The sequence below is a fragment of the Sphaerodactylus townsendi genome, linkage group LG02 (genome assembly GCF_021028975.2).
Source record: "Sphaerodactylus townsendi isolate TG3544 linkage group LG02, MPM_Stown_v2.3, whole genome shotgun sequence".
NCBI lineage: Eukaryota > Metazoa > Chordata > Lepidosauria > Squamata > Sphaerodactylidae > Sphaerodactylus > Sphaerodactylus townsendi.
Window position 1 is genome coordinate 89,394,166 of NC_059426.1, and position 14,790 is coordinate 89,408,955.

At 41.0% G+C, this 14,790-nt stretch overlaps 1 protein-coding gene across 4 annotated transcripts in view; it reads right to left on the minus strand.

Annotated features, from left to right (window-relative positions):
• The window catches only part of SBF2 (SET binding factor 2), a 271,896-nt gene that overhangs the window by 97,897 nt on the left and 159,209 nt on the right, over nt 1–14,790 (minus strand). For all 4 annotated transcript variants that reach the window (XM_048486741.1, XM_048486740.1, XM_048486739.1 and 1 more), the window contains 6 exons: nt 14,059–14,136; nt 11,993–12,106; nt 10,176–10,304; nt 8,181–8,279; nt 4,399–4,603; nt 467–576 (listed from right to left, as the gene is read on the minus strand). In XM_048486741.1, the coding sequence (XP_048342698.1) occupies nt 467–576; nt 4,399–4,603; nt 8,181–8,279; nt 10,176–10,304; nt 11,993–12,106; nt 14,059–14,136 (735 nt within the window). The remainder of the gene's footprint in view (nt 1–466; nt 577–4,398; nt 4,604–8,180; nt 8,280–10,175; nt 10,305–11,992; nt 12,107–14,058; nt 14,137–14,790) is intronic.

Consider the following 14,790-nt stretch of genomic DNA (forward strand, 5'->3'; position numbering starts at 1 on the left):
TAAATACAGCTCAGCACCACCACATGAATGAATATTTACGTGAGCATTTATCTACAGTACTAGTTAACAGCATTCACAGTATGGACAGGACATGGTGTAAAACCATTAGACTAACCTTGGCTGATGCTACTTCTCACACTGCATGATAAAGCTTAGTGCTTGGGTCTGGTAGTTTACAGGGAGGAAAAGTAAGCAGTACTATGCCCAATGGGTGCCTCCTTCTCCATGCAGAAGCATGGATTGAAAGAATAACAGAACAAGGAGGTATGTGCATGTGCACACATACTGACAAAACACCATCTTCATCTTCACTTTCAATCTGACACTTATTGAAAACACCAATGAATGTATATGAAAAAAGGATTAGAATCTAATGGGTTAGCAAATAGGCAGTTCAATCACTTAATATATGTAAGTTTAACTTGGAAGAACAATTCAAATAGTTTTTTAACAAAATCTTTATTACCTTTTCAGTCTCCAAAATTTTATTTTCAAATATAGAAGAGATACAGTTTCTAACCACTTCCAGCCTTTGAGCGCTGTTGAAAACTGTGCTTGACTTTTCTACTATGGAAACTAACAAAGAAAGAAGAAGAATATGTGAAACAACTGATTATTAAAACCATTACCACTAAAGAGGTACTAATTGAGAAATATTCCTAGGGTGACTTCAGGATATCTCTGTTTTACTTTCCTATATTATTTGTCATTAAACAGAACAACAAAGACTGGAGTGATTAAAACAAAATCTCACTACTACCTATTCACATCTGCCTCATCTAAATGTTTGATGTGTGGGCAGCTTCTCAGTCTTAACTTTTTACACAGACGAAAACTGTGAAGATACACTTGTGAGTGAAAGTCAGTGTAGTGGTTAAGAGCAGTGTACTGTAATCTGAAGAACCAGGTGTAATTCCTCAATTCTTCTATATGAAGACTGTTGGGTGAGCTTGGGCTAATCACAGTTTTCTCAGAACTCTGTCAGACCCAACTACCTTACAGGGTGCCTGTTGTGTAAGGGGGAAAGGAAAGGTGATTGAAAGCTGCGTTGAGACTCTTTATGGTAGAGAAAAAGGGGAAGGTCTAAAAACCAACTTCTTCTAATGTAAAATCCATATTAAGTTTTGTACAGTATATTTTAGCATCTCATTAATATCTTTTTCCTGAAAAATTGCTGTGAATTTTGTATGTTAAGTACTGTCAAGTCCTTTCCAGCTTATGAATTAATGACACCCTAAATATCCTATCATTAACAGCCCTTCTGAGGTTTTTCAAACTGAAGGCCATGGCTTCCTTTATTGAGTAAATCCGTCTCATGTTGGCTCTCTTCTTTTTCTACTGCCTTCATCATTCCTTAGCTTTACTGTCCTTTCCATTGCTACTGTATTTATTCAAAACTTTAAAACACAGACTGTTAAGTAAACAACAATCACTGGATGAAAACATTTCCAACATGATGAGTTGATTTAAAGCAGTCTCTGCACTGCTGTCATGGATGGTTGGCCAGTTAGTGGGGAATGACTATGGGCACTGAAATTGCAATGAGGTGACAGAAAACCACAAAAATCCCACAGTGAATATTTCCTTGATTGAGCACATATAATGATTATATTATAAAATGCTGACAGGCTCTGGTTTAGAGGAAGAGTGGGACACAAATAAAATAAATACAATGAAGCTAACTGAAGAATTAACTAAAGTTAACTAAAAATTTCTTAAAATTGCCACAATTTTTCATGAAAATGGAGACACACAGGGGTACACATGTATTTGAGAAGTGATGCAAGTATTAACAAATTTCAATTGATAAAAAATTCAACATTTTTAAGGATAGCATCATTAAATTTTAGGAGCATTCTGGAAAAATGGTAATAATAAACACATTTTCCAGGAACAGCAGCAAATGATGATGATGATGCAATGTAAAGAAATGGCCCTGACGTAGACAGACCAGGCTAGCCTGATCTGGTCTGATCTCAGAAGCTAAGCAGGGTTGGTCCTGGTTAGTACTTACACAGGAGACCACCATGGAATACCAAGGTCATTATGCAGAGGAAGGAAATGGCAAATCACATCTGTTATAAACTAGGAGAAAACCTACTATACCAATGCTGCATTTAAAGAATTAAGTGTCAATTTTTAATAAAGTGTTTGAAAAGAATATATCTAGGAAAAAAATGCACAATAACAAAAATGTACGAAGCCACATTCACAGTATACAAAGCTACCGGCATTCTACCTCGGCCAGCGTTCCACCTTGGCCAGTGCCTAGCAGTTGACTTAGAACTGGCCTGGACCAGGGGAATCTGATTACTTAATTAAAACAAAGCATCATGAAGGCCCGCGGTGGGTGTTGACGTGATGTGATTTCTACACAGTGCTCTGTTCTATAGCTCTTCAGCTTTCTGGAAGAACCCACACTGGCTATAGCCCACCCATAGGATCTTTACTGCACAGAGATCAAAGGACCTTATGTGACAGTAATTTAAGATTCATTTTCTTCTTTAAGGGACTTGTCCATTGACATAGGATTTGTTTGTTTATATATATTATGCTATTTATGTGGAACTGTTGATCCTGTTGAATGTAGCTTTGTATACTGTGAATGTGGCTTCATTCATTTTTGTTATTGTTCACTTCTTCACTAACATATATTATTTCCAAACACTTGATTAAAATTTGACACTTTATTATTTAATGCCAGTAGCATTGGTGTACTAGGGTTTTTTGCTAGTTTATGCTTGAGTTTGCTACACCTTTAATTTATTAGTTGTATTTTGGTTTTCCCAAATAACATCTGACAGGCCCTTTCCACATAGCAAATGTTAAGTGAGTTGCAACTGGGATAAATGAATCCGGCGTGGCCCCAGGCCTGTGGCAAGCAAGTGAGTTGGCAGGGGTGCACACCTTCGCACAGAGGCATGTCTTTTAAAATTTTTTTACCTCCCACCGATAAGAACATAAGAACATAAGAACAAGCCAGCTGGATCAGACCAAAGTCCATCTAGTCCAGCTCTCTGCTACTCGCAGTGGCCCACCAGGTGCCTTTGGGAGCTCACATGTAGGATGTGAACGCAATGGCCTTCTGCGGCTGTTGCTCCCGATCACCTGGTCTGTTAAGGCATTTGCAATCTCAGATCAAAGAGGATCAAGATTGGTAGCCATAAATCAACTTCTCCTCCATAAATCTGTCCAAGCCCCTTTTAAAGCTATCCAGGTTAGTGGCCATCACCACCTCCTGTGGCAGCATATTCCAAACACCAATCACACGTTGCATGAAGAAGTGTTTCCTTTTATTAGTCCTAATTCTTCCCCCCAGCATTTTCAATGAATGTCCCCTGGTTCTAGTATTGTGAGAAGGAGAGAAAAATTTCTCTCTGTCAACATTTTCTACCCCATGCATAATTTTGTAGACTTCAATCATATCCCCCCTCAGCCGCCTCCTCTCCAAACTAAAGAGTCCCAAACGCTGCAGCCTCTCCTCATAGGGAAGGTGCTCCAGTCCCTCAATCATCCTTGTTGCCCTTCTCTGCACTTTTTCTATCTCCTCAATATCCTTTTTTATCCGATGCATAGCTACTAACATATATAGCTACTAACATATATTATCACATATATTATTAACATATATCCGATGCATAGCTACACAGGCATGAACAAGTGAAACCCCACAGCCATGCTGTCTGATGTTACGACCCATTGCGCCTGCATGGCTACGCAGGTGGGCCCCGGGATTTTTTTAAAAAAAGGAACGTACAACCGAAAAAAGTGGCTCCCTGCCCGGCTGTTTGCTCGGAAGTGGCTGCAACCCATGATTAAAAAAACACCATGATTTTAAAAAAGATAGTGTAATTCTTGAATAACCTGTTTCGGGGGAAATAACATGGGGCAGACTCGCTTTATGGGCGGGGTCTGTGCAAAGTTCCTCCAAAACCAGTTCGCCTCAAAGTTCCTCCCAAAACCATTGTTATTCCGGGCTTATTGGCCCGTGCGGAAAGGGCCATAGTCTCTGGCCTTCAAAACCTTACTGTGACATGACTTTACACATAAAGAAATGACTGAACTGAATGGAAGTAACGGTGAGTAAACTATTTTGGCAGCAGTAAAAAGCAATGAATTTTCATTTACCACTGAGGCACTGGAGAAGAAAAATTTTGGCCTCACAGCCAGACTTTGTTGAGCACAATGGTGGGATACAAACCATAGATTTTGGTTCTGTTGCTAAACAGCACTGCTTAACATTCAAAAGTGTAGAAGAACTTCTTAGGTAAATTGTCAATGGTATGATTAGCTGATTCTTGGTTTGCAATACAGCTGACCATTATAACCTTGGCAAATTCATATTCCGAACTATGTAACAGGAACATTTGGCAACAGTATTAGGAATGATTCTCATACCAACAGGTGGGCCAGCAGGAACAACACACTTTCTCTCTACCCGAGTAGCAGGTGGTATACTGTGGTTCTTAGCCAGTCCTTCCTGGATTAGGTCCTGAACTTGAGCCTCATTAATCCTGGGGAAAGGAAGTACATGAACTCGCAGATGTGATCCTTCTGTAGGTCGTGGAACTTTCTGAAATGCCATGTGAGGATTTGGATTCTCCTGTAATAAAAACCCTCCAATTTACCGGGTTAAGATACAATACTTGATCAACACTTTATAGAAGTATAACCTAATATATGCAGCAGGACTTCCCTTCCACAAGTCTTATGCTGTTGACTGAAACACTATCACACATATTGGATGATGAGAAAATGTTCAAGCAAGACTTGTGGTATCATTGGTGCTGCCCCTCTACAATTTACTTGAAATATTTTAGAAATCCTAGAGGTTATGTCCAGCAACTACAGAAAAAGCAAACAAATGCAGCTGCAAAGAATGCTTTCTTCTAATTTAGTTTAGGCTGGATGATGGTCCCCTCCTTACCTTGACTCAGTTGATCTGGCTAGCTAGTTATACACCATGGTAAGATTAAGAGGAGTCTACCATAATGCATGTTATATATGTCTCCCCACAAAATCAGCTGAGGAAAACAGGGTTGCACTTACGTGAAACTATTGTTTGAGTATCTTTTGTGCAGGCACACATTGGAACTGTACACGTGCAGGTCAGTTGTGAAGAAGGATTTTCTAGCTAAAAGGAACTGAAAAGGTGCCCCTCCCCTAGGAATGCAAGGAGGAACCCCCCAAACAGTCATGCTAAAAAAAAGAGAGGGGTCTCATTTTCCATCGGTTCTTCTGAGACTCTGGAGAGACAGAAATCAGTAAACTGAAAGGACTCACAGCAGAGTAGAAGGAAGGGAATGTATGCCTGCACAGAAACAGTCAGTAAGCAACAGTTGCAAGTAAGTGCAATTCTGTTTTCATGTTCATTCTTTAGTGCAGTACTCAAGAGGATGAGGGGTGAGTTTGCTAATTGAAGAGGGAATGCAGAACAGCTTTGCAAAATGCTCATTGTTTTTTTACATCTATGTCAGTGGTGGGATCCAAAAATTTTAATAACAGGTTTCGATGATGGTGGGATTCAAACAGTGGCACGGCCGCACACACGCACCTCCAGTCCCTATTGGGCAGGGAGGTTGCTTTAGTAACCTCTTCTCGGCACTCAGAAAAAATTAGTAACCACTTCTAGAGAAGTGGTAAGAACTGGTTGGATCCCACCTCTGATCTATGTCCATCCCAAAATGATGCACAAACATCTCTGACAAAGACCACATGGCAGCTCTGCAGTTGTATATTAATGGCACAGAAAGGGAGTGGAAGAAACCTGAGTTCTTGTTGAATTGGCCCAGATTGACAAAGGGTAGGATAGACCAGAATACTGAAAGCACAGTTTTATGGATGTAATTATCTAAAGAGACAAAGTCTTGATAGGGGGCTGAGAAAATGGTACAGAACTCCAATACAACTAGCCTATATGATTAGGGGGCTTAGCCCAAAATGTTGGCATTGTGGAGAACAGGGGACATACTACACCCATATGTGGATTGAATGTAAAGAGGTAAACAAAATTTGGGAAAAAATATTGTTGTACATAGAGAAACTTGTGAAGATTAAAATAGATTTAAATAATGGTTTATTGAAATGGTTGGAGTATATTGGGGAACAAATACAACTGGACATTTTTGATATAATGGCAAGAAATAATTTATGGCAAGATAAAAAGAGATAAAAATTTTGAGGATATGGACACAGTTCGTGGATTGGATGAGAGAAGCTGGAGTCAAAGAAGAAATATGGGAGAAGAGAGTACAAAGAATGAACTTACTGCTGCTTATTTAAGTAAATGAGATAGAAAACTTTAGGGGGAAGGGGAAAAGGGGGGGAATATATATAGGGGGCTGAGAGACCATTTCTAGGGCCCAAATGACAAAAATCAAGGTTCCATGTTTGCAAAAATTGTTGGACCTTTGCAAGTAAAATAATAAAGCTCTATAAATATCTAGTGTGTGTAATGTTTTTGTCTGGGGCTGGGAAGGAGCCAGGAGACGGCCCGACGGACAAGCACTGCCTTGGACAGCCGTTAGCCGCCGCCATGAAGCCCGTGCCTTCAGCGAGGGGCTTAGCAAACAACCCCCAACTCCCAGCACTTACTGGGGACGGGTGGCAAGCCCAGGAGGGCAGTGAGGGGTGGCAGTTGATTGAGAAGTACTGAAGATAGTCTTCTCTGAATGGCAAAGCTTGTTTTACAAGCTTTGGAGTTACAAAAGGACAGACCAGAAAGCTGAATTTGTTAGCTGGAATAAGTGAACTATCTCCCATGAGAACTGCAGAACCTGGAAATAGCTGAGCAATACATCAGAATGCAAGGACTGGAGAAAGAAGGGAACAGGAATTGACATTGCTGAACTCCTGAAGAAATGCAGTGAAGCACCTAGCACAGAGCTGTCCAGTGGCATAGCGCCAATGGGGCCGGGGGCGTGATGCCCCGAGCGGAGCCATGACAGGACATGACCAGTCTGTGGAGGGGGCATGGCAGGGGCGTTCCAGGGCGGGGATGGGTAGCGCTGTGACAGGGGTGCAGGGCGCATGCGTGCCCCAGGCGCAGTTCCCTCTCGCTCTGTCCCTGGAGCTACCCCACCTTGTCTTGCCAGGAGAAAAGGGGGTCTAATCTTAGGGTAACTGTTGTTTTCTGGAGCCCACCCACCCGGCTCTGAGCCAGCAGGCGAGGGCGGAGCTCAGGGGCGGGGGGGTGGTCCCCACTTCAGGCGTGGGGGGATGCCTGGAGAACAGATGTCTCCATGTGCCATTTCCCCCAGTACGCCTCTGACCGGGGCAGACCTGGTGCAGCGGCAGAAACTGTGCGAAGTTCCTGCCCACAACAGGTTACATCCCGTTGTAATTCCATGTTAGATGGCCTGTGCGGAAAGGGCCCTGATTTTGTCAGATCTCAGAAGCCAAGCAGGGTTGACCCTGGCAAGTATTTGTATGGAAGACTTCCAAGGATTACCTGGGTTGTGACACAGAGGTAGGCAATGGAAAACCACCTCTGAATGGCTCTTGTCCTGAAAAACCCACAAGGGATCATCATAAGTCAGATGTCACATGACAGCAAACAATCTTTGATGGGTAGTTTTGGGTTGGATGTGAATTCCAGTTATTTCTCTCTCCATAAGTCTTCCTTGTTTGAAGAGCGCTACTGGATCAGACCAGTGGTCGATCTAGTCCAATATCCTGTTTCATACAGTGGTCAATCAGTTACGCTGGAGAGCCTTCAAATGGGAGTACAAAGATTAGGTCTTCCCTTTGATATCTTCTACCACTGGGTATTCACAGGTTTACTTCTTCTACCTGCTAGAGTTACTTTAGTTCTCATGGCTTATCTCCCTGAATTAATCTAAGCCCCCTTTAAAATAATCTGGGCTCATGGCCATTACATTGTGCGCTAGTTAATCATTCATTGAAGTCTTTCCTGAATCTACTGCCCATCAACTTCATTGGGTGCCTTTGAATTCTAGTATTATGGGATAAGAAGAAAATTTATTTCCACAAATATTAAAACTAACAATGATTAGTTTAATTATAATTATAACTGTAATTTCAATCCATTTTGCTATTGAAACTGTTATTATGCTTTACGTAACTTTATGCAGAAACAATACAAGGCTAATTACTATTTCAATTTTTACACCTTCAGCAATTAAAATGAAATTTTAGTCACATGAATTTATTGTACTTACATTTTTGAACAGCTGCTCTGCAAGCTCTCTAATATGTTTCAACATTTTTGATGAATGGCTTTCCTCAGATTTGATTCTCTCAATTTCAAATGCTACCAACTTTAAAGAAAAATAAAAGTCTTAAAATATCAAAATAATAATAATAATGATCTAGAAATTAAAATGATATTAACTTGAATGTCCCTGTGAAAAACATATACCAATTTTATGCTCCACAGAGGCACAGAAACTCACAGGGAAGCAACTCCAGATATACTACCATTTCCCAGATGATATGTGTAGAGAGTTTTTTGGGGTGTGCAGTTTATTTAGAAGAGGGTCCCTTTGCCTTAACCTCTGGGGAACTTTAAGGATCTTAACAACTCATGATGTCAGTTCTTAGTCAAATTGTAAGTATTTAAACGTATTTTAACTACAACCGTGTAAATAACTTATGTTCTTATGTACTTATGTTCTTATAGTACAAATGATTTTGATTGCATTTTATCGACTGTACTGTATTGTTGTTATTGTGCTGTTCACCACCCTGAGCCTGGCTTGGCCGGTGTAAGGTGGAATAAAAATCTAAAATAAAAATTTAAAAAGTTAGAGAGAAATTCACAAACCCTCCTTCTGCCTGAATAGCCCCAGAGACCAAACAGGCTTACGCCATGCTTTCTGCTGGTGCAGGTCTGTGGCTGAGGAGGGGGGCGTTCCTGTGCTAGAAGCTTGGTGGAAGCTGATTAACATTAGTTCCATCTCCAGGAACACTCCTCACTATACCAGCATAGCTTCAGGGTGGCAGGTTCTTTCGCAGAGCTGTGTGACACCTGCCCATCAGCATCTTTACTCTCTCTATTGGCGTAGGTGGCCCTTACACCAATGAGGTGAGCAAACATGCTGGTGGAGTGGGCAAACATGCCAGTGCAGGCACATGCTGCTCCAAGTATTCTTTCGCCTCCCCCCACCCCATTTGACTTATGTTAGCAGCAGCATCTATACAGCTGTATTAACAGGCAAAATCCTTCACAATTCTTGTACTGAATATATGCTGTGTTATTCCTGCTACAGGGAAGTATATAGAAACATATTAAACACTGTATTAAATTTTCAGAAGTACAAGCAACAAATGAAATAATAATGAAAAATGCCTTACCAATCTATGGCGGATTCCGCATGGGCCAAAAACAGCACTGATCCATATTATCTTTTTTTAAATGGCCCCAAATGGGCCTTGAAGAACTAATTTTTATACAGAGGCATTTTTAAAAAATTTATAATAGCTTAAATCCTGAAGAGGGTTCATTATGCAAGTGAATATTCCCTGCAGACTTTAATGAAGTAGCTTGCACTCAAAGAGTAATTTAATTTCTCTATATAAAGATTTCCTAGTTTCACCCTAAGCAAAGTTACATCCTTCTACTTCCAGTGAAGTCAATTGACTTAGAACAGGGGTAGGGAACCTGCGGCTCTCCAGATGTTCAGGAACTACAATTCCCATCAGCCCCTACCAGCATGGCCAATTGGCCATGCTGGTAGGGGCTGATGGGAATTGTAGTTCCTGAACATCTGGAGAGCCGCAGGTTCCCTACCCCTGACTTAGAATGACATTCTCTTTGCTTTTATCCTGCTTTACATCTTGGGTCCCTAACATCTTGGGACCCTCCGTTCTCCCCTCTTGGGAGGGTTTTAATGTGGTTTTAATGGACGCCGATAATTTGTACTGTATGCTGTATTTTAAGGGTCTATTTATAATTACTTTATTTATATTCTGTATTTTGTGTGTTTTATTGTTGTGTATTTTTGCTGTGCACCGTCCAGAGCCCTTCGGGGGAGGGGCAGTATAGAAATTTAATAATAAATAAATAAATAAATAAATAAAATGATTTGAGTCATTCGTAGCAATATACATTACAAGTCAGCATCATAAATATTTTGACAAATTCCAGTAATCATTTTTCTAAGTGTGATAGTCTATTACTTGATTTTTAGATGTGGCCATAAAAATGGTTATACCTCATCAAAGAGATCACATGATCTGTAGGGAGGGCCTCTATCTGACACAAAACCAGCGAATGCCATTCCATGAAGAACTTTGGTAAGGAAATCATTCTCTATCAAGCCTCGTTGTCCCAGGAAGGCTGCCTGCAGCGATTAAGAAATCTTAGTTTTGGAAATCAATTTTTAAATCATCACAGAAGATGCAAGGCATAGTTATAATACAAAACAAACAATGTGTGTTTAGTACTTTTAATAAAACCAAGTAATAAACTAACATAGCATCAAGGTTATTGTAAACAGAAAATTTTCCATCAACGCACACATGCTTGTTCCAAAAATGTTTGGAATGTGTTCAGAAGCCTGCTTTCTTTCAGTAAACAGAAATTGTGCAAGGTGGGGTAAAAAAGGTTACATGTTACATTCATTTAACAGTTGTGTGTGGGTGTGTGTTGCGGGGGGGGGGGGGAATCTAACTGGTTCCAAAATGAAGTTGGATAAGATTTTTTTTCCCAGTCTGGTACTTCAGTTGGCACCTACTGAGATATGGTGCTCTCTCTCTTTTTAAAAACCTTCTACCTAATACAATGCCTCTCAACTTTGCCCCTGCTTTTAAATATCAGAATATGAAATAGGAGAAACAAAAATGGAATGATGAGGTCAAAGCCAAGAAAATGTATGCTGGAAAAATAATTTGGTAGATGAATTTTGTTTTGATCTTGGTCCATTGAGGAAAGGGGAGACAAGTTTCTTCTGGTTCCCCCTCCTCCCTGCACCCTTCAGGCTAGAAGCCCCTTTGTTACTGTGAGTCTCACAAAGTCCAATATTAGTGTTTTGAAAGCCTCAAGGAACTGTTGGAGGAAAGAGTCAGCAAGATTCCCACCCCCCCTCAAGTTTAGATAGGCTAGGATGTCCTGGAGGTATCACTTCTTTGCTATATCATCCTCTCATCCAGCAAATTTTGGCTCACTTGCTCAAGCCATCTAGATTGTTTTACAATATTATTCACTGAACTCTGCAAAAACATCTAAAATAAAGCAAGTCATCCATTCATACACCACTTTTCCTAATGAGAAATGATCTGTTTACTGTTTACTGATATATCAATTTTGAATTTTCTCAATTTTTGACTCCCAGCCATATCTCTTAAGAGAGGGTCCAGTGCCACGCATGAGCAAAACACTGGACGTTGTTTTGGGGTGCAAAAAGGCCAGGAGATAGGTGACCTGAAAACTGGTTCTAGATAATGGTTGTTCAGTGTCCACTTGTGGTCGGACAAGATAAGACCTCTGTTCACAGCAGTAAAGAGAACACTGAGAGAAGAGCACTCCACTCTATCATGTGTAGTTTGCGTGGGAAATACTGATTCCGAATTGGAGGAGCAAGAGAGCTCCAGCAGTTTGGAAAACTCTAGAAAATGGAGATCTCTTCTGTGTGGATGGCCTAAGGATGCAGAGTCTCATGTGGGACTGCACAGAAGACACAAAGTGGAAAAAGGTGTTCTAGACATCTGAACACCAGATACTGGCAGGTTTTGAATGCTTTATGGGGTCAAGGAGTATCTGGCTGGAGTTGCAGGAGTTTATATTACACTCTGCATATTGCCAGAGATTTAGGTACTCCACAGAATAAAACTTTAGCTTACTGCATAGCAAAAAATATACATGCTAAAGCAAAGGCAACAGTCTGTTCTATAACATGAAGCAAAATTTTGGAATGTCAAATATTTTACAAGGCAGCTCTTGCGTTAGTAACTTTACAATGTTCGTAATTTCTTTAAAAAACATAAAAATTGCACTGTTATGTAGAAGCTGATTACTTGATTTTCCTATTACCTTATGAAAGTTTATGACAGGTTCCGAATGAATCCGGATAAGCTGAAGGCAAGATCTATATCCTTGAAAAAGCTGTGCGAATAACCGAAGAAAGACTGCTCGCACCTCTTTATCCTGATGAAGACGAGAAAATTGAGTGTAATTAGCTTAGGTTAAAAACCTACACAAAAACATTAAGAAATCCTGCATGTGACTCCCAAGAGGCTAGAAATCAAGGAGTAAATTTAAAGTATAAAGTTATCTCACATGAATTCTAGGGCACAATAAGAGGAGTGTTTGCAGTGTAACATCTTTAACGAGCAGAAGCATAACACTTAAATACATGTTTACTCAGTGCTTTCAGGGAAGGCACCATTTTGCTTGTCATTAGGATCAGGGAAGGACTGACCATTGAAATTACCTGGGCATTTCTAGATGGGCTATCTTGGGGGTCATAAGCAAGCTGATCTAAGTGGCTCCTGTGGGGCTCAACTTTAAAGTTCCCCTGCTGGTTGGCACCTGACCATGGGAAGGTGCTGCCTTTCTGCTGTAGAGGCATTGCTCTGCCACCACCAGGATTTCCTGCTTTAACCATGGCAGTGCTGAGGAGCAGTTGGGCACTTGTGCCTCTGCTGCCTCTGCCGGCGGGGACACCCCTTGTGCCAGCAGAGGAGCAAACATGCCATCGAGGCCCTCTGCCAGTTCCTGTGCCCAACCACTCCCCCCCCCCCCGAACTGGATTGGCCTGTTCATGTATAAACTTGACTATTTGGCATATTTATGGAATTTAAGAATATAAATTAAACTTTATAACACAGAAAAAAATGAACACTTTCATAACTGTTTAATAACAAATTATCATTGAACATATTATAGCATAATTGTTGAGAATATTGTTCACTTCAAATAAAAATATCCTTAAATGTTCTTTATGTCCACAGCACACATAGAAAATTATTACTAGCTGATGTTGTAGACTGTCTTACATCAAGCTTTTTATCCTACACATTTTTTAGTAAAATCGTATCCTTCATTTCACTCCTCCCAAAAGGGGGAAAATAAGATTTTTTTTTCAGTTTCCAAGATTTTCCAGTTTTTCCACTGGAAAAATGGAAACAGTCCACAGACTTTTTCATGCTATATATTTTGTATGTGAAAAAGCATTGCCTTCAAAAGCACGAAAATATTTCAGAGAAGTTTTTGGGGAAAATTGAAAAAAAAAAAGTCCTTCCCTGCTTACATTTTAAGCTATCACTGCCTATCTTCTTGTCAGAATTAATTAAATCACAGCCTTAAGGTGCTGCCTTGAGTATCTGGTTCTAAGGCCGTTTCGGCACAGTGGCAGAAACGGCTGTCCACTGGCACATGAGACTGTTCGCACTGTCTCATGCGGACAGTGCCAAGGCTGCTGCGACCTGCAGAGGCAGCTCCACATGGGGGTCATCCCATTCACCTACCTCTCCTGCCTGTGCATCTCTGGACAGGTGGATGGACACACCGACGCTGCCGACTTTCTCCGACTTTCTCTTTCTCCCAGAACAGCGTGGGCGTGTTCCTCCAGCCATCCAGAGCTGTTTAGGGAGAAGAGATAGGTGAACGAGAACACCAGAGGGGCCAAAAACGGCACCCTCATGCCGGTGAGCTTCGCACTGCGCCACCGGGAAAACACCCCTTTTGAAAAAACTCGTTCAGGGAGCGAGTTTTAAAAGCGGTGTTTTTGCGCTGGTTGGGGGTGTGCACACAGCACTACTGCGATGCAAGCAGAGCCAGCTGTGCAAACAGTGCCCGAGGGATGGTGTTTTTACCATACCTAGGGCGCTGTTTTTCGGCCGTGTGGAAACAGCCTAAACTACAAAACAGAAATGTTTAGGGACAACAGATGAAATATTAGGCCACCTCCTAAATTGTGCAAGGAGTGACATTGAAGGATGATGCTCAACTAATTCACACATGAGAAACTGGGTAAAAATCTATCAATGTTAATTGATAAACTCAGTTGCATTACTTAATTTATAAACACAATTGCACCCCCCCCCCCCCCCCCCCCCCCCCCGGTTTATTACCAAGTTAGAAATATTGCCTCTTACCAACATTTTGGAGTGCGATAGAGCTGATCGCGGTGGAGGAAATGCATAATCTGCTGTTTCTAAATCTGGATGCAGAACCTACAATTAAAGAAACAATTTTTCAGAAGTAACCACTCCCTGGGCAACATTTTTCAAGCTTTCTCTTAAAACAGATTGTACCACAAACATATCTTACATTAAATGCCACTGAAAAATTGTAATACATTTACTCCAGTAAAGTTCTTCATCAAGGAGAAAACACAAACAATCCTGGCTCTAATGGAAAAAAGTCCTATGAAGTGAAGTGGCTAGCAAAAACTTACCTGGCTAGCAAAGAATGATAAACTAACCATAAAACAAACCACTCTCTTTTTTCCAAGAATGGAAAGGGGAAATAAGGTAGACTTGACTGGAGTTACATGAAAAGGAACACAGCATAAATTATGAAGGAAACATCCATTTATCAGAAAACAGGTGAAAGAAGTTAGTATTTTCAATTAGAAACTCAATTATGGAAATATATTTAGCAACTGAAATTTACAACTCAGTCCAGAGCTGAGATGGAGAAAGACGCCGCTGCTTGAGTGCTGCTCCGCCGCCCCCTCCACAGGAAGCCCCCCAAAGTTTTTTTTTAAAAAACCTCCAATTCCCCAATAGGGGAGAATAGAGATACGCCACAAAAATTACTGTGTATCTCTGCCTGCAGCTCTGCTGGTGTACTGAGGCCGAGAGGGGCCTTGCAAGCCAACTAAG